The 24824-nt window shown below is 40.2% G+C and overlaps 1 protein-coding gene and 1 long non-coding RNA gene across 9 annotated transcripts in view; one reads left to right on the top strand and one right to left on the bottom strand.

Annotated features, from left to right (window-relative positions):
• ARB2A (ARB2 cotranscriptional regulator A) overlaps positions 1-17519 on the top strand; it is a 377086-nt gene extending 359567 nt beyond the window's left edge. For 7 of the 8 annotated variants that reach the window (XM_073344483.1, XM_073344479.1, XM_073344478.1 and 4 more), the window contains one exon: positions 4296-7471. In XM_073344483.1, the coding sequence (XP_073200584.1) occupies positions 4296-4438 (143 nt within the window). In that variant the 3' untranslated portion in view covers positions 4439-7471. Of the gene's footprint in view, positions 1-4295; positions 7472-17324 lie in introns of those variants that run through there. The other variant, XM_073344477.1, reaches the window with a different exon arrangement.
• On the bottom strand, positions 5757-24184 carry LOC140911444 (uncharacterized). Its single transcript, XR_012158964.1, has 3 exons — positions 23975-24184; positions 10972-11085; positions 5757-8588 (listed from the first exon to the last, which is right to left on the bottom strand). It is a non-coding gene; the product is annotated as an uncharacterized lncRNA (long non-coding RNA).
• Positions 24185-24824: the final 640 nt, after the last annotated feature.

Raw genomic sequence — 24824 nt, 5'->3', positions numbered from 1 at the left:
TAATAATAAGTAAATAAAAAGATTTCACGGTCCTGGTTGTCCAGATTTGGCCCACGGTCCACCTGTTGACGACTACTGGTATAGGGTGCGATAGATTTGTCTGTGATGAGCATGATGTCTGTGGATGTGATGGATGGTCTCCAGGTAAAGGGTGTCTGTGAGGGAATACCTGCATTTGGTGCTGGGTTTTTTTATTTAAAAGGTGATTGTGGAGAAATTTCTGTGAGATGTGATGGATTGTCTGTGTAATGGATGTCTGTGTTTGGAGGGAGGTATATGTATGTGATGTGGATTGTCTTTTCTAAAAGGTGTTAGTGGAGGATTGGTATGTCTATTAGCTGATTGCCTTTTTGTGAAAGGTATTTGTGCGGTGGAGAGATATCGATGTGTCATGTGGATTGTCTCAGTAAAGGGTTTCTGCGGGTGGACATATGTAGCGAATTGTTTTTGAAAAAAGAAAAGGAGGACTTGGGGCACCTTAGAGACTAACCAATTTATTTGAGCATAAGCTTTCGTGAGCTACAGCTCACTTCATCGGATGCATGCCGTGGAAACTGCAGAAGACATTATATACACAGAGACCATGAAACAATACCTCCTCCCACCCCACTGTCCTGCTGGTAATAGCTTATCTAAAGTGATCATCAAGTTGGGCCATTTCCAGCACAAATCCAGGTTTTCTCACCCTCCCCCCACCCCCACACACACACAAACTCACTCTCCTGCTGGTGATAGCCCATCCAAAGTGACAACTCTCTACACAATGTGTATGATAATCAAGGTGGGCCATTTCCTGCACAAATCCAGGTTCTCTCACCCCCCCCCCACCCCCATACACACACAAACTCACTCTCCTGCTGGTAATAGCTCATCCAAAGTGACCACTCTTCCTACAACGTGCATGGTAATCAAGGTGAGCCATTTCCAGCACAAATCCAGGCTTTCTCACCCCCTCCCCCCGGGACACACACACACAAACTCACTCTCCTGCTGGCAATAGCTCATCCAAACTGACCACTCTCCAAGTTTAAATCCAAGTTTAACCAGAACGTCTGGGGGGGGGAGGGAGGTAGGAAAAAACAAGGGGAAATAGGCTACCTTGCATAATGACTAAGCCACTCCCAGTCTCTATTTAAGCCTAAATTAATAGTATCCAATTTGCAAATGAATTCAAATCCAGACTCCAGTGAAAAACTGCTGAATTTGAAGTTTTTTTGTTGTAAGATAGCGACCTTCATGTCTGTGATTGCGTGACCAGAGAGATTGAAGTGTTCTCTGACTGATGTGGTTGTTGGTGAGTATTTGCTTCAGGTTGGGGGGCTGTCTGTAGGCAAGGACTGGCCTGTCTCCCAAGATTTGTGAGAGTGTTGGGTCATCCTTCAGGATAGGTTGTTGATCCTTAATAATGCGTTGGAAGGGTTCCACATACCACACCACAGAACCACTAACCCAGGAACGTATCCTTGCAACAAAGCCCGTTGCCAACTGTGCCCACATATCTATTCAGGGGACACCATCACAGGGCCTAATAACATCAGCCACACTATCAGAGGCTCGTTCACCTGCACATCCACCAATGTGATATATGCCATCATGTGCCAGCAATGCCCCTCTGCCATTTACATTGGTCAAACTGGACAGTCTCTATGTAAAAGAATAAATGGACACAAATCAGATGTCAAGAATTATAACATTCATAAACCAGTCGGAGAACACTTCAATCTCTCTGGTCACGCAATCACAGACATGAAGGTCGCTATCTTACAACAAAAAAACTTCAAATTCAGCAGTTTTTCACTGGAGTCTGGATTTGAATTCATTTGCAAATTGGATACTATTAATTTAGGCTTAAATAGAGACTGGGAGTGGCTTAGTCATTATGCAAGGTAGCCTATTTCCCCTTGTTTTTTCCTACCTCCCTCCCCCCCCCCCAGACGTTCTGGTTAAACTTGGATTTAAACTTGGAGAGTGGTCAGTTTGGATGAGCTATTGCCAGCAGGAGAGTGAGTTTGTGTGTGTGTGTGTCCCCCTGGGAGGGGGGGTGAGAAAGCCTGGATTTGTGCTGGAAATGGCCCACCTTGATTACCATGCACGTTGTAGGGAGAGTGGTCGCTTTGGATGAGCTATTACCAGCAGGAGAGTGAGTTTGTGTGTGTGGTTTTTGGAGGGGGGTGAGGGGGTGAGAGAACCTGGATTTGTGCAGGAAATTGCCCACCTTGATTATCATACACATTGTGAAGAGAGTGGTCACTTTGGATGGGCTATTACCAGCAGGAGAGTGAGTTTGGGGGGGAGGGGGGGCAGAGGGTGAGAAAACCTGGATTTGTGCTGGAAATGGCCCAACTTGATGATCACTTTAGATAAGCTTTTACCAGCAGGAGAGTGGGGTGGGAGGAGGTATTGTTTCATGGTCTCTGTGTATATAATGTCTTCTGCAGTTTCCACGGTATGCATCCGATGAAGTGAGCTGTAGCTCACGAAAGCTCATGCTCAGATAAATTGGTTAGTCTCTAAGGTGCCACAAGTACTCCTTTTCTTTTTGCGAATACAGACTAACACGGCTGTTACTCTGAAACCTGTTTTTGAAAAGTGCATCTGCGTTGGGGGGTAAATGTGTTATGGTGAGGGAGATGTGTGTGCAAAGGGTGTCTCTGAAGCGGGGTATCTGTGTGGGGAGTGGTGGTGTCTGTGAAAGGCATATATGTGTGGTGGTGGATTGTCCTTGTGTAAACAATGTCTGTAGGGGGATAGCTGTGTGGGGTGTCTTTGTTAGCAGTGCCTTCCCTTGTCTCTGTTTGTTGCTGCAAGGACTCAGGGTAAGTTGTCAGTAGCAGCTCCTTTAGGGGCCACTCCCATCACGAAGTCACCCACCCACCCCACACTATAGATCTCTCCCCTGGACAGGCCGGGGCCATCATGTCCTTTATTGTTGTAACTCCCAGATTGTGATACTGTCACAAAACTGTTGCTAGGCAACAAATGTGGTTACCAAGTCTCAGCGAATAGCTGAAGGGGAAAGCGAAGTGTTGCACCATTGTAGAGTAACCATAGCAATGACCTACTATTACAGACTAAAGAATTATCATTAACAATGTTAAAGTATCAAACGGAGGCCCAGGATCCCGAGACTTCCAGGCAGCATCTCTGCATAATTGGGTTATCTAGGAAGAGATCCCGACTCCTTCAGAGCACTTGGCTCCTTGTCTGTATGAGAGGGTGGGGGGTTGTTAATATTATCGTTTGTTTGTATTTATAAAAACAAATGTGCCGTGCAGTTAAGGGCCCACGGGTAAGACAGTAAACCACATGCGCATAATACAGCTTACACAAATGCATTTTTGCGCTGGGGGAAGGAACCGCAGAAAAGGTTCCCTTTTCTGCCGGGGCTTCCTGGTAACAGGGCTGGTTACCGTGATCGTTATTTGTTGTTGAAAGCCATCTAGTCTGACTGCCTCTCTTTAAATCAATGCCAAAGGGGAACCGGGATTCAGTTACCGAAGCGGTTACTCGTGTCCTAAAAACTCAATTGCGTTGCCTTCAAGTTGGGCCAGACACTCGGCCCCTGTCATGAAACTGACCTTGGAAATGCAAGTGCCAGTTTAGCGGTGGGCTTCTGCTTTTTTTACCCAGGGCTCTTCCGGAGCTGGAATGACATGAAGTGATCGCTGGTAGCTCCCGATGGACTCCATAGTTCTCCCCCTTTTGTCTGGAGTGCCTGAGAATGTATTGTAAGGAGAGGCTCCCCTGTAAACAGGAGTCACAGCAAGCGTGATCTGGGGCAAACCAGGAGGTCATAATGTGTGTCTTACCTTGTGAACTTACTCGCTTGTTGAGGGTGCTCGGCAAAACGCGTGACTGGTCCGTAGCGCGCTGTGGAACGAAAGGACTTTAAATGTCCTTTAGGGACTCCAGTCTGGGACGGTCCTTCGCAAGGCTTCGCTTGCCAGAGTTTGGGGGGGGGGGGTGATAAGCACACGCCCTTTTCGGTCTTGTTTTTAGTGCATCGCTCTGCTCTTTTCCTAGCGTGTAGTCAAGGCGTGTAAGTAAAACCCTGCGCACTACTCGACACGAGAATACACCTGTGAGTGATGTGATCAGACAGGTAATGTGTTCAAGTCCCTCTCGTAAGACTGAAACAGGGAGCTTTGGAGAGGGACCAGCAGACAGCACTCGCCGTTTATTTTGTGTCGTGTCTTATGCTGAACAATGGAATGGTTGAACTTGCAGCAACAAAACGACCCCAAAGCAAACCAAAGGGTGATGATTATTATTTTGTTTTTTTTTGTATTTTGCAGGGACCGAGCGTCATGAGCTAACTTCCTGGAAGAGTTTTCCGTCGGTTTTCAAATTCTTCAGTGAAGCATCCGAGGCAAAGAACAGTTCAGTCAAACTAGCCCCAACACGACGCTCCAACAGAATCAAATATGAAGAGCTTTAAGCGGAGAAAAACATCTCCTTGCTGCTTGTTTTCTGCAAGCAGTCTCCCAGCCCCTCATTAGATTGTTTTCTTTCTAGAGCACAGGGTCGTGATGTATACATCTAAATAGCGTTTTGCATTATTTCTAGATGAGTGCAACTGTCAAAGCAATATGGGTTCACTGGTTGTGCTTCCTGTGGGCTGTAGCTTGGATTTCGTGCTGCCCATCAGTGCGCAGATTAAGGCTGACAGCAGTACTGCACAGTGCAGCATGGTGCAGCTCTAATTGCCCTGACATAGCCCTGCACCGAGCTGATGCCAGAGTTTAACAGCTTCTTCGTGGTCCTATCGCCTACAGGATTTTTGCTGCTTCCTTCCAGGGTTCACTTTTCTTTCTTGCTTGCTTTCTAGGACAGGAGCAAACTTTGGGGTTTATTCATTTTTAACAGAATTGCTTTTAAATAATGTATTCAGGTAGATTTCTCTCCCCTCTTCCTCCTCCCTACTCTTCTTCAGCCTTTAAAATGCTCAGACATCTTTCTAACAATGGAGTATTTTTGTTTGTGCTTTTTAGGGCGGTTAGTTAAGCCATAATGACCCAATTTAAAATTTTTAAAATAGCACAAAGACGATGGCGTAGTATTTGGATTTCTAAATATGAATTGTTCCCTGTAGCTTTTGAGACCAGAGGAGAGGCTGTGCATAAAAATAGCTCCTAAGAAATAATAAATTAATGAATAGGTATTTCTATGGAGGACCGTTTCTGAATTTAAAATAAGGTTTCTAATAAATCTGTACATTTCAGAAGGAAAGGACTAAATTTAAACCAAAATGAACCGATGCTATTTATGCTGAAATCTTTTGCTTCGTGATTTTAGGATTCCCATTTTTACAGAGAGTTTGTATCTCTGAATAATTTTAAAGCACGGGCTGTAATACGTGTTTTAGTGAAAATTGTAACATAGATTAAATACCTGTATTTAAAATTTACTTTTAGAACTTGGTTGATACCTTTATTTTTTATTCTAATAGAATGTCTATTTTGAGACAAAGCAAAATATAAATTACTCTTTTTAAAGAGGGACATAATTTTGAATAGTAAAAAAAATGAATATTTACAATCAGTAGTCTTTTCTTCTCTGGGACCAAATGGGATCAACTCTTCACACTTTCTGCAGATAAGGGGTCCAAAAACTTGGGTCCAAATTTGTGGGAAAGTCTCTTTGTATAAAGATTTTTTCCTTCTTTGGCATTATTTGTCGAGCTCCACTTGCTTTTGAAAGCTCTACCTTACAATGCCAATTGCTTTATACTTTACCAATTCAGCAACCGTCTGGACCACACTGTGAATTATGATAGCATAAATAAATAAAAAGTCATGAATGACTGATTTTGCTGATTTTTTAATTCAAAGAAGCTTACATTTTCATATTCGGAATTTTTAATAACTGTAATGCCTCACCATCCTGTATTTATTCAATTTTTGATTCAACGTAGGCCTAATTTCTTTCAAAGTGTTTGCAGAAATAATGTCCCTGCCTTACACACCTGGTGAAATACACAGACAGTTTCACAGAATTTAAAGGCTCAGAAAATCATTGAAATTGCAGACCTCGGAGGGAAGTGTTTTTAGTAATAGTAGCTGATGTCAGCAACTTTTAACTGCTAATGTCTGATAAGCAACAATATGTGCCTGATACCGTGTCTGGCATACAAGTACACTAATTAGTTCTTATAGGTTTGATGAAGCTAAATTAAAGTGATCTTTTCTTCAGTGGTCATGTCTGCATCGCCTCTGTTGTTGTTAGAGCAGAGGCAAAGACAGCAAAAATCAAAACGGTATTTCATCCAACTGCTGTGTTACTTCAAACCAGTCAAATCGTCGGCAGCCACCACATGGGTTTGTGATATTGACCCCTTTTTAGTGTGATTTTTCCCGTTTCGGCGTTGAAGGAGGAATTCAGTACGGAAGGGGTGAGGGTAGGGGGCTATTGTTGTTAATAAGGTGTTTTAAAGTGTTTAATGTGGATTTCAATGTATTTTGTCTGGAGTAAACGTACCAGTAACCGAATCATGTCACCTCAGTGTAAGGAGAGATTCTTCCGGATCTTTCCATTTTATTTGCTAACTTCTTTTCTTTGGTTTCATAAAGCGTGTGCAGTGCTCAGTGTTGGAGGGTCACAATTAGCCAGCTGAAATACTCCATGTATGTACACCAGGCATTGCTGTTATTTAGCTAACCCGTGGTGTTTTGCAGTTCGCACATTACTCCGCTTCTAACCAGGGGAAATCACGGTAAAATTGCCTGCTATAATCTGCAGTCTTCTCTCCATTATAGCTCCTCTCCCTTTTGTAAATGTCCCTTACACATGGAGGTCGTCGCTGTGTTTCCTGAGTTAGACTTTCGCAAGCAAGATGCGAGGGGTTTTGCAAGCTGTGGAGATTCCCCAAACAGAGGCAAAGGAAAATCCACGTTTGCCGCTGGGCAGCTTCCAGTGTAATCGTATTTCTCAATTTAACCTGTTGATTATGGGTTTGCTGTATAGGCGTAAGAATATGGTTCACCTCATTTCTCCCCAAGTAACTTCATGCTGTCGGTGCTGGCCACCTGCCTGGGGCTGGCCTGTCACCCATTTACGCCGTTTGTACTCGTCCCTGGTTTGTTTCCTCTCTGATCAGTGTATCATGTGAATAAGGTTTGAACTCTTTGATTTACATTTCATATGTGTAGTTCTGTCCTTAAATGCAAAGACCAAGGGGGCGGGGGAGTGGAAAAAAAGCTCTCAAACAAATCCTGCAACCGTCAAACTCTTACCACTGGGAATGCATGAGGGGGGTTTCCAAGGTGCCAAATATCACAAAATTAATCTATTTTTTTATTTTAATGGAAATTCAGTGCAAAAAAATTCTACTGTAATAAATACCCTTTTAAAAGTGTCTTTCTCGTGCCCTAATTGACTTGCGTTTTTGCTTATGTAAAGAACTGCAGGGAGTTCTTATGAATTGTATATTTCTGTTTACACTTTAAAAATAATAATAAAAAGCTTTTCTCTTCTAATGTGCAGTTGTCTCCTCATAAACATTTTTTCTTCAAAGCAGCTTGGAGATGTTAATAAAAACATGAACCGACACTGAATGGCGCAATAACATATCAATAGTTTCAATCTGGCTGGTGGTGGTCTGACTCTGTTGAAATGGTAATAGCCTAACATCAACTTATCATGACAGCCCTTTAGTCTTTGTTGACTTCACATTGCCTACACTTATATGTTTCAGATGATTAAGCATAAGAAAATCCTCTCCGAGATGTTTTGGAATTGAAAATGGATGTTCGGTTGTTCTGATATAAAAATGTAATTTACCAATAATATTCAAAAGAGCAACTCCCTCTTCCAAAAAGTGGGGAAAGAAAATCTCCTTCACTTCTTGCTTTGTTTGGTTCTCTCCTTACCGTAAAGGACATTTGGAATGAAGAGACTAGTCATCAGAGACAAACAAAGTGATGATATTAGTGTACCAAAACTACACAGAGACTGGAGTCAACTGAGATCATTGGAGAGCGGAAGTGCCTTCCTGCTTCCGTAGTTAAAAGGGAAAGACCACGAGTTGGGTTCTTCCTATTTCTGCTTGTTTATTAGGAAACAAACACATTTAGCCCGCGTTTGCTTCCAGACCCCAAATGGAGAGACTGAAGTGAATGATGCATGGTTATTACAGTGACTTCGATGGTTTATCAACATTTTACCACACGCTTGCACTTTGCAGTAATTTAAGTTGTCGGTACCCAGCCGTATCTAGTTAAAGTTTCTTATCTTTGAAAAAGAGGAGGAAAGTAGGCGGGACCTGTTTTACCACCAAAATGTGTATCAGATCCAAAATCCAGGAGGGTCTTTCTCTCCATTTGAATGTGGATTTTTTTTCCCCTTGCTTGTACCAGAGCGACTAACTTGGGAGCCTCTTGAATTCTTTCTCTTCCTTTTAACTGATAGTCCATTTATCTCAATGCAATAAAATAAAATAAAAATCAGTTTGAGCCTGGGAAAAAGTTTTAAGCAACACTTAACAAAGCCTCAGCCCCCTCCTTGCTAAAGCAGCAGCTTTCTCATCCTGGGTTAGACTGGAAGCAACATCGAGTGTCCTAAATGTGAAGAATGTTCACTCTGAGCATAAGCTGTTGAAAGGGGAAAATAACACAAAGTCGATTAACAGTGATTCTAGAATAGATGAAACCATCAAAGCATTCCAGCGTTTATCTCCAAATCTGTGTAGTGTAAAAAGGTAACAATGATAGTCTTAAACCATACTTAGGAGGGATGAATGTTGATTTAATTGATTCATTTGGATCGATGTTTTTAAAGTTTCACACCACTGATCTTTCATGTAGTGATGTCTTTAGCAGTCAGCGGTCTGACATGAGCCTTCTCAGATTTCATCACTGGGAAGCTCCATGACATCTGAAATTATGCAACAGACTGTGGAATGGTAACTTTGGGACTGGGAGACCCAAATGGCAAAAAAGATGTAAGAGGAGGATTGGATTTGAAGGGGTCTCGTTAGTTTGTCACAAATGAGTACACATTGTAACTGAATCACAAGGCTGAACCCTGCCCCATCCTCCTGCCCCTCATCTCCTCCCGCAAGTTTGAAAGGTTTAAAATGACGGGGTGGGAAAATAAGCCCTTAAACGTTGTGCCAAAAAGTACATTTTTTAATGTTAAAATATAGTTCACACTGTTTAGTAAACAGTTGGGGTTAGAAAAACTTCCCATTTGTTTAGCCCTTCAAACATAGCCCGTCTGGGAATAAATCTTCAGCTGAATTTATAATTTTCAACACATTGATTATAGGAAATAAGTTGGATTTGACTTTTTCGGTCTTAATCAAAGGAAGGCGGGGTTTTTTAATGGAAAATAAGCACATATCTTTTCTCTCACGTACATACAACACTAATTGTTTTTCCCTATAAGAATTTCATTCAAAAGTACAAATGAAAAGTGTCATATCTAAGAAAATATTGCACCGTACTCTACATTAAAGTCAGTCCAAATAAAAATAGCCTTCCAAGAATATCTCTCTCTCTCTCTCTCTCTCTAACGTGCATTATGTTGACATATTCGATACAGTGAGAAAAATGAACTTCTCGAGAAACTTGGTAGGAGATGTCATTTGTCACTGTACCATCCATCATAAGACCACAAATTTTCACTTTTCTGTCCCATTTTGGATTGCATGTGTTTGTGAGTATTTCACTAGATCAGTGACAGCTCTTTATTTGCATAATTATATGCTCTGGTCTGAAGAGAAAACTAACCCCCAAATTTCATGGGTCACCAAACTGCGACAATCAATGTTTTATCACGTATGCTAAGCAAAACCTAAGAAGCTATATGAAGTTTCTTGGGGAGTTTTTACTCCTCAGAAAATTAAAGATTTTGTGCCCCTTGAATAGATGCAAAACTCTTTCCAAGCTCTTTGTAACTGAGTTCTGTTTGATGGCAAGAACTAGAGATTAACACGAAGATCTGGATTTTAGACCCACCAGCATTACTTCAAAGTAGATTTAGACAAGTAGCTTTATTGCACTTGGAAACTTCGCTATTCTAAATACTGTAACTCAGATTTACAGCAACAACGACAAAAAAGGTAAATATGATTTGGACCATCGACCTCCCACCCCATCTAACACATAGTTAAGGGAGGGTTTGAAGTTTTATTCCTTATTTGAAGCGCTCTCGCTCTCTCTGTATAACACGCACACAATTCGACATAAATATGAACAAAATTGATTTTCTGTGCAACAGGATTTGTTCTGGTCCATCAATTGCACAATAATCGCATGCTCCAGTTATGACACACTATGAATTTTCAACTTGATAAAAGTGCATTTTATGAAGAAGAATGTATTTAGTGAGACCCACAAACCAACAGTAAAACTGTAAAAGAAAAACGCCCCCCTGCCATGAGGGAAAAAAACCTACCTTGTAAGGTTTTATTTCATTTTTTAAATCTATATGTTCAAAGTTCTGGGGCTCAGAGCTGTAGGTAACCTGCAAGTGGTAGCACTCTGTAGCCTTTTTTAAAGCACTGTTAATGTTACTTTTGTTTATAAGGTCATGATAATTTTGACTATATGCTGTGGTCCTGCTTCTGGGGAATTTAATTTGGGTTTCATAAATTGTGTTTGCGGTCTCTTAGCCCTTTTGCCACGAAAAACGCACTTCTTAAAGGAACTTTGTGAAACGGTTCATTTCAGGTAACATGTGGTACTAATTTTCTTACCATTTACCAGGTACAGACGACTCAGCCAGCAGCATGCAAAATAAATAGACTGGAAAGTTGTACAGTGTTGAATCTGAAGAGGAAAGGCTCTGTGATAAAGAATGCCACGTTACTTCAAATGAATGACCGTGCTTATCTCGAGGAATATGGTCTCTGCCAAAGTTTTGCACCCTTAAAACTTGGTTAGTTACGTCTATAGCTGAAAGGAATTTTAACTAGCAGTGATTTTTAAATGCCTGTTTTTAATGGACACAGAAGACAACGATATTTCTCACCTTTTTTTTTTTCTTACTGGAAAAAAAATGACTTCCTTTTCTGCCCCCACCAAGAATTGTTTCATTCTTAGGCATGTCTGATACTTGTCTTGGCAAAAAGACTTCAAGGGGGTTCTGTAACACAAATAAAATAAAAGGAATATGAATATAGCCAAACATCAAATGAGGAGGACAAAGGAGAAGCAAAGTGATCACACTGATTCCTGAGTAGATTTCTGCATTATGTGTCTGCATCTTGGATCCTTTTTTCAAAACTTTATAGGGAAATTGATCAGATCGATAACCCGACAGCAAATGTTTGCAATTAAAATTAAACAGTTAACTGATTTTTTTTAAGCTGACCTATATGCGTCTATTAAGGTCAGGTAAATCTAACTATTTCCAGGCGACAAGCGCCCAGAACGTTTTATCCCGACTGAGACAAAAGTCAGTTATTTTCCACTGAATTCTGCACAGGCGAGGAATGACCCTTTGGAGGCAAGGCCTGGGTTTTCTTCTTTCGTCATTTCACTTCTCTTTACTCAAGCCCCACCTAATCCCCTACTGTCTGGCAAACTAGTATCTCTATACTTTTGCCTTCAAACTATTTCTTTAAAGCTGGAATCCTTGACACAACAATTAGATAAATAGCTTCCCCCACCCCGGACAGTTTCACACCACCTCTTGATAAGCTCAGCTTACTACATGATAAAATCTTGTTTTTTCCCCTTAGCAAAGTACTTTGATATGAGTTCCTGGAACAGCTAAATAAGAACTCGCATGCCCAGGTGTTGCTTGTACATACTTTCGAGAGCAAAACCATTAAAACTATAGGGATCTTGCAAATATTGATCTAGTGGTTGGTAACAAACATCACGTCAGATGCTGCCAGTGGCTGCTCATTGTGCCAGTTGTTTCTGATTCTTGTCCCCTTTCTTACAATAGTAACTTGGGCTCTAGTTCCCAATGAAAAGTTAGTTTCTTAGCTAAAGACTGATCTTTTGATTATTTCGCACTTCGTTTTTTCCTTAAATACACTTAAAATGCTGTTTGAATTTGAAATCACTCCCCTCCCTCCCACTTCCTGCCAAAACATTGTTAATTTAATTTTTACTTGCTGCTGGAAAAAAAACCCGAGGGTTCCAGTTATTTGGTAGTGTTAGCTCTTACAATACTGTTCACGTTTCTCCATAATTTAGTACCTGCCAGTTGTTCTATGTCTCAAAGTAACAATTAACTTCTGTAAGAGGAAGTGCAAACGGGATGAGAATAATCAAGAGCAAAATTAATTCTTTATAACCTTGTTTGTGCGTTTTCAGGTAGTTTGCAAATGTTAAGCCTGATTTTGTCCCAAGGATCATCATGTAACAATCAGTGTAAGAGCAAATTTGAAAAATGTTTATAGCAAATGACTTTGTAAAATGGATTGGTTTTTCTACCTTTTATCTTTGTTAAACGTCACTCTGGATTCTACCTGGCCTGTACATGCACATTGTTATGTCACACAGAAACTGAAAAATGCTTCTGCATTTGCTCAAACGCTTTGTCAAGTTGTCTGAACCTGAAGAACATCTGCCCAGCTTCCCTTTATCTGCCTCGAAAGACTTCCTCGTGTGAAAGTGGAAAGCTATGTTTTAAAGTATAACATTATAAATTATCACCTCCAAAGTATGACTAAAGTCCAGGCTTATAAGGGAATGGGGGGGGAGAGTAGAACTACCGAAGGATGGCGTTTAAACTGTGAATTTATAGCAAAAAATGATTTCACATGGATGAAAAACTAACTGCTTTTCTGTCGTCCCTGTGCCCCTAACTTGTCCAGAACTCGGTCCGAAGCCATGGCAAAACGAAGTGAAGTGACACGTGAGGCTGTTCTGTCTCTCGCCTTAGCACCACGGACAGCGCCTAGTTCCGAGTTCACTTTCAGCCACAACTTTCTATCACTCCTTCATCTAGTTCAGCCAAACCCCATTTCCCTCGGAGGCTGCTGCCTGCGTCCGAAAGACACCGATCACTTTGGGAAAGTTAGTTGCTGAGCTACGATATGTCCCATTTCACTTTGTAAGATCCCCGGGACCTGTATACTGTCCCAGCTGCGAGGTCACCTTGTTCTCCCCTCTTAGAAGATTCATTCTGCGCTTTCCTGAGTTGCTGTGTCTGAATTCCCCAGTTAGGTTTTCGTCTTCGCCTTGTAACTTTTCCTGGATTAACTTCTACCGATCTCCCTCCCAAGTCCCCCTATTCCTCTTTTCCCTTTAAGGTGAGTCTCTTCTTAACTGCCCTTTTTATATCGCTTCCCATCTCTTTCCTCTGGATTTCTCGCTCAAGAAATATCCAAGGTGCAAAACTTTTCCACAGCTGCACCTCCGCTCGGGAGTCAGGGTGCACCTGGCCTATTGGAAAGGGGCTTCGCTCTTGGCCAGAGCAGCTTGATGAGCTCTGGTGCTTCCAGACAGCTTGTTAATTACAGCCCCTGGAGACTAGGCTCCCGAGCCAGAGTCCAACCTAGTTATAGAGCCTGACAGTAACTTACTTGACAGCACACAGAAAAGTGACAGTAAAGTATTTGGTTTAGCCTCGCTTCTTCTCCCGTTAAACAAGTTCTTCCTGCTAGGATCGTTGTGACTTTGTCATCATTTCCGTTTTATTTTGTTGTTCAGGATGTGTGCAAAGGAAGAGACGCCCTCTGTATATTTCATCATTACACTGTCATTTTAGCAAAATACCGGACCTTCCAGCTTGTAAATCAAGCTATTCACGTGTTAGCTAGTTAATGCAGCAAGATCCACGTTGCTTATTAATATGTTTCACCCAGCTTCTGCTTAGTATAGATTCCTGCACTTGCCTCTGTCATCATTCTAAGGTCGTATATAAATCGTGAGGATCGGAGACTAGTTAGTAACGATTTGCAGGATTATTTGTTACATTTACTGTTCAAACTAACGTTACATCCGTTTAAAAATGAATCTACAAAAGTAGGAGGAAATAATTGATTTAGGGCGTCCACAGACCAAATATAGATAGATAGATAGATAGATAGCCAACAGAGCATTTTTAAAAAGCGTTCTCTTTCCTGATCTGAAATGGAATTGGGGCCATCTATCAGAGAGTTTCAGCAGTTTGACGGGACTTTTATTGTTAAAGTTCTTTGTTGCATACCCCTTTAAAACAATCTATTTTCCTGCTCATATATTTGTTATGCTTAAAGTGATTGCTACAGTGAATCCGTGTTCTCACTGTTTTCCCTGGAGTTGGATCGCTTCCGATTTGTTCTTCTACTTTCCATTTAGGGTGATTTAGTTCTATATCTAACGAGACCATCGCTGGTTTAGGTTTCTGAATCCTCCTTATGTGGTATCGTTGCCTTCATTAAAAAAAATGAAAAAGCTACTAAACTTTCACGTAATTAACTGTTTAAAAACAACGCTCGAGCCCTTAAGAAATCGTTTTATTTCCTACTGTGGAGAAAATGGAAATCCGAACTGGCATGAGTGGGGAGAAGTTTGCGTGGTAGTGAAGAAACCTGTTGAATACTTATAACTACAGAAGATTTCAGGGCGTATCACATTACCTCCTACAAAAGGCGGGGGCGGGGGGAGAGGGGGGGTTTCGAAAACGACTTTATCAGCCAGGCAGCCTCTTAGTCAAAGACATTCAAAAGATAAATACTTGGCCACATCTAATATTGATCTATTACCTTTGTGGGGTGAAGGAAACTGATTATTTAATGCCCTCTTACATTATTTAGTGCGAGAAAAAACATTAACTGAGCTGTATTTTCCTTTGCAAATGTGGCAAGAAAAGGGGTACAAGCGGGTTTCGTTGTGTTTTTAAACTTTCGCGGTGAAGATTTGGTCATTTGCCTGAACTTGTTTAAGATTATTTTTCTCCAAAATATTTTACATGCAATCTTATAACATGCGAACACTGAGGGGGATGTTACATATTTTATCCACGTAAGCTAGAAAGTTCCCTATGTTTAGCATAGCAGGTCAGCGGACCTTTTCATTATTTCTCTCTACCTGACCTTGGGAGTTAGTTTTAGAACTAAATTTTAATCAGAAGCCAACAGGGTTATTACACACAATTCTACTGTATAGAAAAGGCTATTTTGAAACTATGTATCTAATATATAAGTGAATGTCTATATGTCCAGCACGCTGACCGTTTTCAGTAACAATAACATATTTTCTTTTTCTCTTCAGCTAAGTTTTCCCTCTGCAATTCTATTTCTTATCCCTGGTACACGTTTATGAAATCCTTTTCATTTTTTTCCCTTCCTGTATCTCTTCAAAGTCGTTTTAAATGACTTTTCTTGTCTTTTGGCCATTTGTCAACGTCAAATGTATACTGACTATTTAATGAAAGAAAAGCGTGTGTGTACATTACACTGAACAGACTCTCTCTCTCTCTCTCTCTCTCTCTCCCTCTCCCCCCCCCCCACACATATATGTATATATATATATATACTTTATTTAGTTTCTTGAAAATCAATAATCGCTCATTCATTTCCAAAGTGTCCACTATGTGTTTGTAAGGAAAGTAATGAAGTTCTCAGGTAATATTCCTGAGTAAAACTCCGTGGTTGTCATTTTATTCCTATCGTATAATGTAGTTTCTCTTGATTGTCAAGAAAAATAAGTTCTATATAATAGTTCTAAATATGGGGCCAGATTCTGATCTTGCTTGCCGTGTTCAAAACTGGCCCATAACGTATGTGTGTACGAGTGTGTATATCTGTAATATATTACAGTGTAATTTCCTTCGGAGAGATTTAAAGCCCGCCAAACAATCCATCACTTATAGGATCTTTGACTTTAAATGGCAATGAGGGTTAGAATAGGTGGTCAACTGTCAGAATACCTGATAGAAAGTCAGCATCCTCATTAAGGATCATCCATAATTTTAGTCTTTCTTGAGCTAATAAGAGGAGTGAATAATATTGTCCTTCATATTTCATACTGTGGAGGGGAAACCCCCAATATGTTTATTTAATCCTAACACTTTAAAAGCAGAGGACGTGGACTTCTTGAGTGGTGGGTATGCACTACATCATAAAAGGGAATAGCCAAAAGTAATTTTCTTCACAAGCAGCAGCGTTGCTGGTCCTAAGACTCCCTATTATTGGAAGGGGACTGTCTAAAATACTTTCCCACTTATAAACACTAGGCTCTAGATATTAGCCACCGCCTAAATACTTGTTCACCGAAATGAATCACTAACCACTTTTAATTTCTGTTAAATTCAAAGCTAAAATCGTACAGAAGTACAGCCGAAGTGGAGTTAAGCCAGGCAATCTTCTCAGCTACATGAAGTTTTCCAAAAAGATAGAGGGGGATTGGTTAACTTTTGAAGAATTAGAACTACAACAAAAGCCAAACTCTTCAGCATGTACGTTTTTATGATCAGCTTTCAAGCTGGCAAAACTAGAGCCATTTGCTTAACTTAATCCGTAACATATGTGTGCAACAGTAGCAGATTTTTGGTGTGTGGCTTGTAGCTGATCAAGTTGTAAATTTTCCGCCTTAGGTTTTCAGCGCCTCCTAGTTACAGCCTAACACCTAGAGAAAGGCTTTGCAGTGATCGCATAGCAGAGAAACCAAATGATAAAAACAACAATAATTTACAAAGCTTTTTCCAGTGAGGCCAGCCAAACTCATTCGTCTTTATGGTCAATGCTTTCAAGCTGCCATCTTGATTTTAAAAAGCGCAACCTACAGTCTATTTTAATTAAAAATAGTTTTCACTCTGAGCTGTTAAAAGTAGCGTTTACATATCGCCCCTAAGGAGAAGGGCATTTCCCCCCAAAAAGTACTAGTTTAAAAAAATCAACAAATATCATTACTTTTTTTTTACTCTAACAAGAAGCTGAATACATTTAGAACATGGACCATAATTCCTTATACATTTAACGTTATTTATCTTTACGTTAGGTATTGAAACGTGTGATAAGTTTGTTCAAAGGCATCTCAGCCCTACAAATATCAAAAGCTTATATTTGATTTTATGGCATTTCCACTTTAAAGATATCATAATTGTTTTGATCAATTAATAACAGTGACAAGAAAGCTAATTTAGTAGGACGTGTTTCTATTTATATTGAAACTAGACCTAATGAACGTATTTATAATGCAGTGCAACAATAAGTCTCCAGCTGCTGATTTATTTCACTATTCAAATACACATTAGATACATTTTTGTTAACTGCTACGAAGGTATTTCATTAGGTGTTTTAAAGCACGAGTTGGCATAAATGAGACCTCTCAAATTTCCCTCTCTGGTGCCATGTTTTTAATCCTGGGTTTATTTTTTCAGATCCGTCATTACAATTCTTGGAATGGTTTCTAAATGATTATTGTTGTTATTACTCTTAGGTATTGTCTGCGTATTTCTCAAGTGAAGACAGAAAATCCGGGACGATGCTAAAAGGCAGCTTTAAGTCTGAACTGGAAGGTCTTGAGACACAGAGCGCCATCTAGCCAACAAATTTAGAATCAAAGTGCAGAAGAGGCAACTTGAGTAGAGAGGGAGAGTGTGTGTGTGTGAGTGAGAGAGAGATGGAAACTTACACTCCCTTCTCCCCAGTTTTACCTGGACTGAGCACTCTTCCCTAGGCAATACATCACCAGCAGACAATCCATACACAGATCTGAGAGGCTCTGTGTCTCCTCTCTGTTTCTTAAGGACAAAACTCTGTGTCCTTCACTTGTTCTTCTATTTCTTAGAACAAGCTATTTCTCAGTCTTTTCTAATTAATTGATATTTGAACTCTTCCCAGCATAGAGGTATTTCTATATTGAGGTATAGTGCACCTGGCTGACAGTTATTAACCTTCAGTCTTCATTATCTCCAACTAGTATCTTTAAGGGAAAATACTGATGCAAATATCTTCCTGGCCCATTATCGTGAGAAGCAATCGCGAATTTATACCGTAGTTCTGAACCACCCTCCCATCCCAGACGGTGCACTGAAAGTAAGACCAAAATACCACGTTTTCAATACTGTATGAGATAGCACCAATGTCTTTGGTGACATTTGGATTAAAATGTTTTTGATAAAAACTTTACACTGTATTTATCCAAGACATGAAAACAAAGGCAGCGGATATTAAATCGCTGTCTTAGTTCCTATCTTCCTAAGGTTACGTTTTATTTTGGAAACTTTTAAGAACTTCTGGCGGGGTGGGGTGGGTGGGGGATGCTTCTAAGCCGCGTTTACCTTATTTTTGCAAAATTAAACAAAGACACCAATGATTTGTGTAAATTGTAACCAGTCTGAAAGTACATTGGAGCTTTCGTAATAAAGAAGAGCCATTGTAAATTCCCCATCTGAATCATCTTCTGTGTATTTGAAAGAAAATAGTTAACACAAATATACCCGTGTATTAAAATATCTTTATTGTCAAGTCCTTTTAAAATTTTATTTCTTATCTTCAAACTGTTCAATCACATAGACATATGCTAGCCGCAGAGCCATGTCATTTACTGGTCCCCAATATTGCGAGTATTGTTTTGGCTTTTTAATAACTTATTGATTCGTCTTGTGTCCCTATCGGAGTTCTAAAATGTTATTTTATGTTGTCCTAGTTTCTTTTTAACAGCAAAGCGTATTTAAACAAATACAGTGCCCTCGGATTTAGGAAAATAAGCACCGAAATATTTCAGCTGATGTTGAAAGCGTGATCAGAGCTTCCTTCTCAGTCGCTTCTAGCTGCTCTGAAAATAGGTTTTCATTTTAAAGCGCAGCCATGTCTATGTCTAGCTAATGTGCGTGGCATGTATCAGTGTCATGATTGCAGAAATGATGAAATTAGCATTTAGATAAGACTAGTATTAAACTATTTCGACAGGCTACAATATTTAGCCCGAACGCACTAAATGAAAGAAGAATATACAATGCCTCTTGGACGATGTGTAACATGTGGGGGGGTGGGGGGGGGAGAGAGAAGATCTGACGTTAGCCATTGGGTGCAAATCTCTGTCTCTCGTCTCACTCACTCAAGTTCACAGAAGCCCCTGAAGTTCAGATGCAACCCATACGCAGAGAAACTAGAGGCTGAACTGAAATAAAGGTTTCACTTCCTGGGTGTCTTCTTAAATAGCACATTTCACCGTCCAGGTTTTCTTAAACATGAAACCTTCTCCACGATAGGGTACCCAGCTGTTTAATTTAACATTGATTTATTGCTTTTAAAAGTAAATTTACACACATGCCAACAGCATTCCGTTTTGTTTCCCCAGACCCAAAGATTTATTTTCTACTTAGCGCTTGTCTGACAAAACAATGTCTTTTAACTTTATTACACATCGATGAGGAAATCTGTCTTATTTTTGTTTGGATTTATTGCTCTGTTACTTGTGGGGACTTTTGGTAACAGAGAAACGCTAAGGTCAGAAAATAAATACAAAATGAAACCCAGGCATGGAAGCAAATACCATTAAAGGCATCAGCATATATTTGATTAAGTTATTGCATACGCAGAGCTGTTAAAAATACATCTGGCGCCATGAGCATAATTATAAAGAGGAACAAAATCATCAAAAACTGTGAACATGCAGGTAGCTTTCTATGGTGACAGGATCTGCCTTCAGTTCACGTGAAGAGAAGGTCTCTAATATCTGATGGCTCTTTGCAAAGACTATCTGGAAACGTATCTATAATTATTGAATGGAAAAATATAGAGTCATCCATACCATGCTGCCTTACCTCTGCGCAGTAAACTCCCAATTACCAAATCTATGTGATGGCTGAACTCAGGGGAATTAGGATGTACTTTGAAGCAGCTTTTACGGTACACTTCATCTACTTTTTGGTTTTCTTTAGTTCTCATTAAAGGGCCACTTTCTTCTTTTCACTGATATACTGTCTTTGTGTCCTTCATTGCACACTCTCCCCTCCCCCCCCCAAAAAAAGTTCTCACATCTTATCAGGGGGGAGAAAAAAAGAAGGCAAAATAATAATAAAAAAAAGCTGTGGTCCGGATTTATTTATTTTTAAGTAAAAATCTTTTATTTTAAAGCGGGCGTTATTCTTCCTAACGAACGGTCCTTTCTGGCAAGCGCGATTTTAGGGATATTATGAAAGTATTTATGAGGGGAAATTAGAGATGCATGCAGTGGTAGCAAATCTTTTTTTGTGCTCTGGGCTTACTCTCCCAAACTGATTTCTCACAGAGGCGTCTAATAATCACTTTAGAGATGTTCAAATGAGGACACTATCTCTTTTCTAGTAAGAAGTGAAGATGTGACAGGTTTTGTTATCAGTGGTATAGTGAGAGCTTTTAAGATATTCCCTTTCTTTCCCCATAAATACACCCTCTTTAAATAAAGACCCCCTGTCTTAAAGCGTGACTACCCCTGCTGGCTTTGTCCACTTTCTGTCCGGTGCATCCACATAAATCCAAACTTCATGTCACTTAACATATTTTAATGATTTTACCAATCCAGGCAGGATATTTTTTTAAAGTGAATGGAGGATCCTTTTTTCCTTTTGAAGCAGCCACACACTTTTCTATTTAGCAACATGCCCAGACTCATAGTAAAATACAAATAAAAATCAAGGGGAAATCTGGAACCTTGAAAATCCTCCTATTCGTATTAGGAGCAATTTTCTGTTTGGCCTTTGAAAAAGGGCCCTGTCACTCAGAAAGGGGCCATTTCTTTAACCTCTCTCCTCTACACCCACAAGGCAGCCTCCCGTCCTCTCTCCGGCACACACACACACAGAGCCCACCCCTTATTCCCCCCCACATAGTTCCATCCAACCGGTTTTCAATGAACAGCAAAGATTAGCGATTTGCCTTCTTTAGCCAGACGAGGAGACCCTTCTCTAACCAGAGCAATGGTAGGCCACAAAAGCTCCAGCAAACAGCTGGCAGTGTCCTCTGTACTCTGAAAAGTGTCCTCCCTAGAGCGTTTGAGTTTCTAGCTAGAAGAGATTGTTTTATCGACTGTAGTGCCTATCTAGCCATGGCATTTTTCTGTTAAGCTCCACTTAATATTAAGGCTGGCTAAGGCCCAACACCTGCAGCTGGGGGATAGGGGGAGAGGCTAAAGTTTGGAGTTTGGGAGGAGCAATGGAAATGTAACAAAGGTTGTGTAACATACAATAGGGCCAAATACCTTGAGAAAGCAACTGACACTGAAGGCTCTCTTATATGGTACACATGTGAAGGTGTATATGTGTTCATATATATGTGTGTGTGTGCGTGTGTATACATATCTATGTACGTACAGGTGTGAGTGTATTTTATAGATGTACACAGTTCATATTTTATTCCTTACAAACCTAGGGAGCTCCCTCCCCCCCCTCCACCACTGGAGTAAATGCACTGATGGGAGAGTTTAAGAGACTTATTTAGGAGGAAATAGGGGGTCAGTTTTGGTCTAAGTGGAACATCTGCAAAACATTCAAGCAGCTTATTCAGCAAAGAATCTAGCCACTTATTGTAGAAATAATAAAAAGTCACTAATGATTATAGCTCCCACCCTCTTCCCCCCAAAGGCCAAAGCTTAATGAAATAATTCCAAGGTTTGCCTCATTTCCTAATAGTGGATTTTTTTAAAAAAAGAAACAACTTCAACTAAACTTTCCAGTCGCCTGTCGTGAAGGGAATAGGCTAGGTAAATAAAATGTAAGTGAGAATGCTATTAAACACAGCGTAAGATACAAGGCTTGTGCATAGTTCCGCCTTGATATGCAATTAAATTACAGCAAATTCCTCTTTAAATAATATCGTTTGGAATCCTTCTTTAAGATTCAAGGATGTCTGAGGTTAAGTAGCTTTTAAAACGTCAGTTCTAAATGGCTTATGCAATGAATAGCTACCTTTAAATCCTAAAACCATTATAAATATGCTATACATATGGATGCCAGTTTATCTCTACATATTTCTTTTTAAAATGAGGAAAGCGTTCATAAAAAGCTCCTTGGCACACTTTATTTTAGGAAAGCAGATGTTAATTTTTTCACCTATCATTTTATGACCAAGTACATGTGTAACATTGGAAAGCATCCAGAACGCCTCTATTATTTGCTAAATGACTGTTAGTTGAGGCATATTATTCTTTGCATAACCAAGGTATAGGTTATATCAATAAAATAAACATCTGTGATTTTTACCAGGAGAGGAAAAAAAATTAAAGGGTTCCCATAAAAGTGAGAAAAGCATTTGTGTAGGAAGAACACACCTGCAATGGAGTAAATGGGCTATTTATATTGCTCTATGCAAAACAGGTTCTCTGTGGTATACTAGAAATTATTTACTTTGTTTAAAATAAGGTTACAAAATTCCTCCAAGCTAAAACGTGATTCTCATTGAAGCTTTCACACAACATGATAACGTTGACTGGGCACTATTTAAAATGCCTTGGGATGTTATCTAGGCAAGCAGTGCTTTAGCACATGGTTTAGCTCATGGGAATGTGTTATGCAGTTTTCTCCTCCAAGTGTTTAAGTTTGAGAATTCCTATTGACTGCAAGGTTCGCTTTCTCTCGTTTCCAAAATACCTTTGAGATACGTTCTTGTTTGTAGTGCGTGACATGAGGACTTGAGTGCATGGGATAAGCCAGGCATAGTGCAGAGGCATAATAATTAATCATATGCAATATTTATAGTTCTGTAATGTTTACTATCAGGAAGGCAAATACAGTCAATTGAGGTTTAACAAATATAGTGTTAGTGACCAAATATAATGAATAATTATACTTATGTATTTACATATGCACACGTGTATATATATATATATATATACACACACATAGGAACATCTAGTTATTAAATTTAACCAAAGCTCTCTGCACCTAAACGCAGCAGTGACAGACTGTTCCTTCCTGAGTGTTGCCCTGTGCAAAGGGGCCAGGGAGGAGGTTTTTAACATAAAATGCTGCAAATATGAAAAATAGGTCACCAATAAAATTGGTCTCAGCATGGAGTGTAATTGTAACAAAATGCTGCTGAGTAAAATCTAGGAGCTAGCAGGCTGTGGTAGCACAGTCGCAAACCATCTGGTGTGTATTAAAAGTGGTGCTGTAAATATTGCTGAAAACTAATGCATTATCAGCTTCTATAAGTGCACAGGGCCTGCAAGCTTTCCATATGTTAGAATATGTAGATCTAGTGGAAAGGAGGGAAAGGTGTCCTATCAATCAGGAGCTTTTCAAGGGTGTTTTGCATACTCCTTATGGAAGTTTGTTCCAAAAGAGAAAGAAAGAGAGGAGGGGGAAAAATAGAGAGGTAAGATCTCTCTCTTTCTCTCTCGCCCACTTCTCTCGGAAGAGGATAGGGTAGGCAATTGCTGACGTCACTTCACATCAGTGCAGGAAAGTAAATGTTACAGAGGGAAGAGTTCATCTGTTTTTCATCACTCGCGAAGTTTTGCTTTTTTAAAGCCAGAAGTAAACTCTCGAGCGGAGATTTCCCCTTTTTAGCCTGATTTCTGTAAGGTCTTTTGGGGGCGCTTCCCCAGTTTCCGGCTGTCCCTCCAGCTCTGTGCCTTGTTCGGTTCAACCAAAGACACTAATCAAGAAGGGAGCACACAACCACACACAAATAAACAAACCCCTGAGAGTGAAACTGCCCCATCTACATCCATACGACATCTTTCTGCCAACAGGAGCAGAGGTCTCCTGCGTGACGTTTCTTCAGTCCTGCAACTTGTCTCCCCTTCCCCTCTCTAACTCCTTCTGCACTGGCAGGAGTTTCCCTGGAGTCAGATTCACCTTCCCAGTTAGTGATCACTCCCCTAACATACTTTTTCATTTTCATGCCATTGTTCTTTCCTGCAAGAAAACTTTGGCTGTAGATTCAAAGCCACTCCCGTCTCCCTTATTGTGCAGAGGTCACTTACTCTTTCGCGAAGTTGGACTGCGTTCCTTAATCTTTCTTCTGCCTTCTCCTCTGGTCTTCGTTTGCTCAATCTTTCTTTCCCGTGTACACGCAACACTTTGCTACGAGTGCCTTATGCTGATAAACCTGCTGTTAATGACACCCCAAGTGCAATCAGAAAAGAAGTAAAACTCTTACTTTTTTTTCCTTTCAGGCTGCATTCCCCTCTGACCGCTGCCTTCTTTAATTATGGGAGCTATATTTCTTCCCTGGGAGTCGTTCGTGGGGATTTTTTTAGGTGGAAACGCGTATCTGCGCAGTTATTTTTGAGCAGGGACCAGTGCCCCATATCCAGAGGCTTTGAGTGAAGTGCAGATTGAGACATATCGGGTTCCCTATAAAAGGATCATTTCATGTGGGAGGTTGGACACAAAGTTTGGACTCGTGACTGGCATTCCTGAGAGACATGCATATTTTAAAACAACAAAGCAAGCCCGAAAGAAGGCTTAGAGGGGGAAAAAAACTTGGAAAGAAGTTACTAAGTGACAAACATCTGTCAACATGGGCTAATTTGTACGCTCGCTGTAAAAGTAGCTGACTGGTTTTATTTATAAGTTCAGGGAGTAGCATCTAGTTTGCAGTAAATTGAATGCACACTTTATCCCCGAGAACGTGGTTACAAATGGATTTTTTTAGCCCAGATCTGGAAGTTTAAAAATCCTTCTGGGTTTTGGCTTTAAGTCAGAACTCCCTCTCCCTGGCTATTTGCGTAGCATTGTTTCACGAAATATTTTAATCGAAAAATAACCAGGACAAAAAATGACAAAAAGTAAACACTGGTGTATCGCTTCTGCTTTTTTTAAAACAATCAGTATGTTTTATCCCGCAGCAAAAAATATCAGCCCTTATTTGATCTTAAGTAACAGCAGTAAGAACGTATACATATGTGTAAACCACAGCAAGGCTCCTTGCTACATGTCACTAAGGAAAAGTAGGCGAACGCTTTAAAGACGCTTCCCACAAGTGGTGCAGATGCCAAACATGCACA

This window comes from Lepidochelys kempii, chromosome 5, assembly GCF_965140265.1.
Source record: "Lepidochelys kempii isolate rLepKem1 chromosome 5, rLepKem1.hap2, whole genome shotgun sequence".
In the NCBI taxonomy this organism is placed as follows: Eukaryota; Metazoa; Chordata; order Testudines; family Cheloniidae; genus Lepidochelys; species Lepidochelys kempii.
Note: the sequence above shows the minus strand (reverse complement) of the source record. Positions and strands in the feature narration are given on the sequence as shown.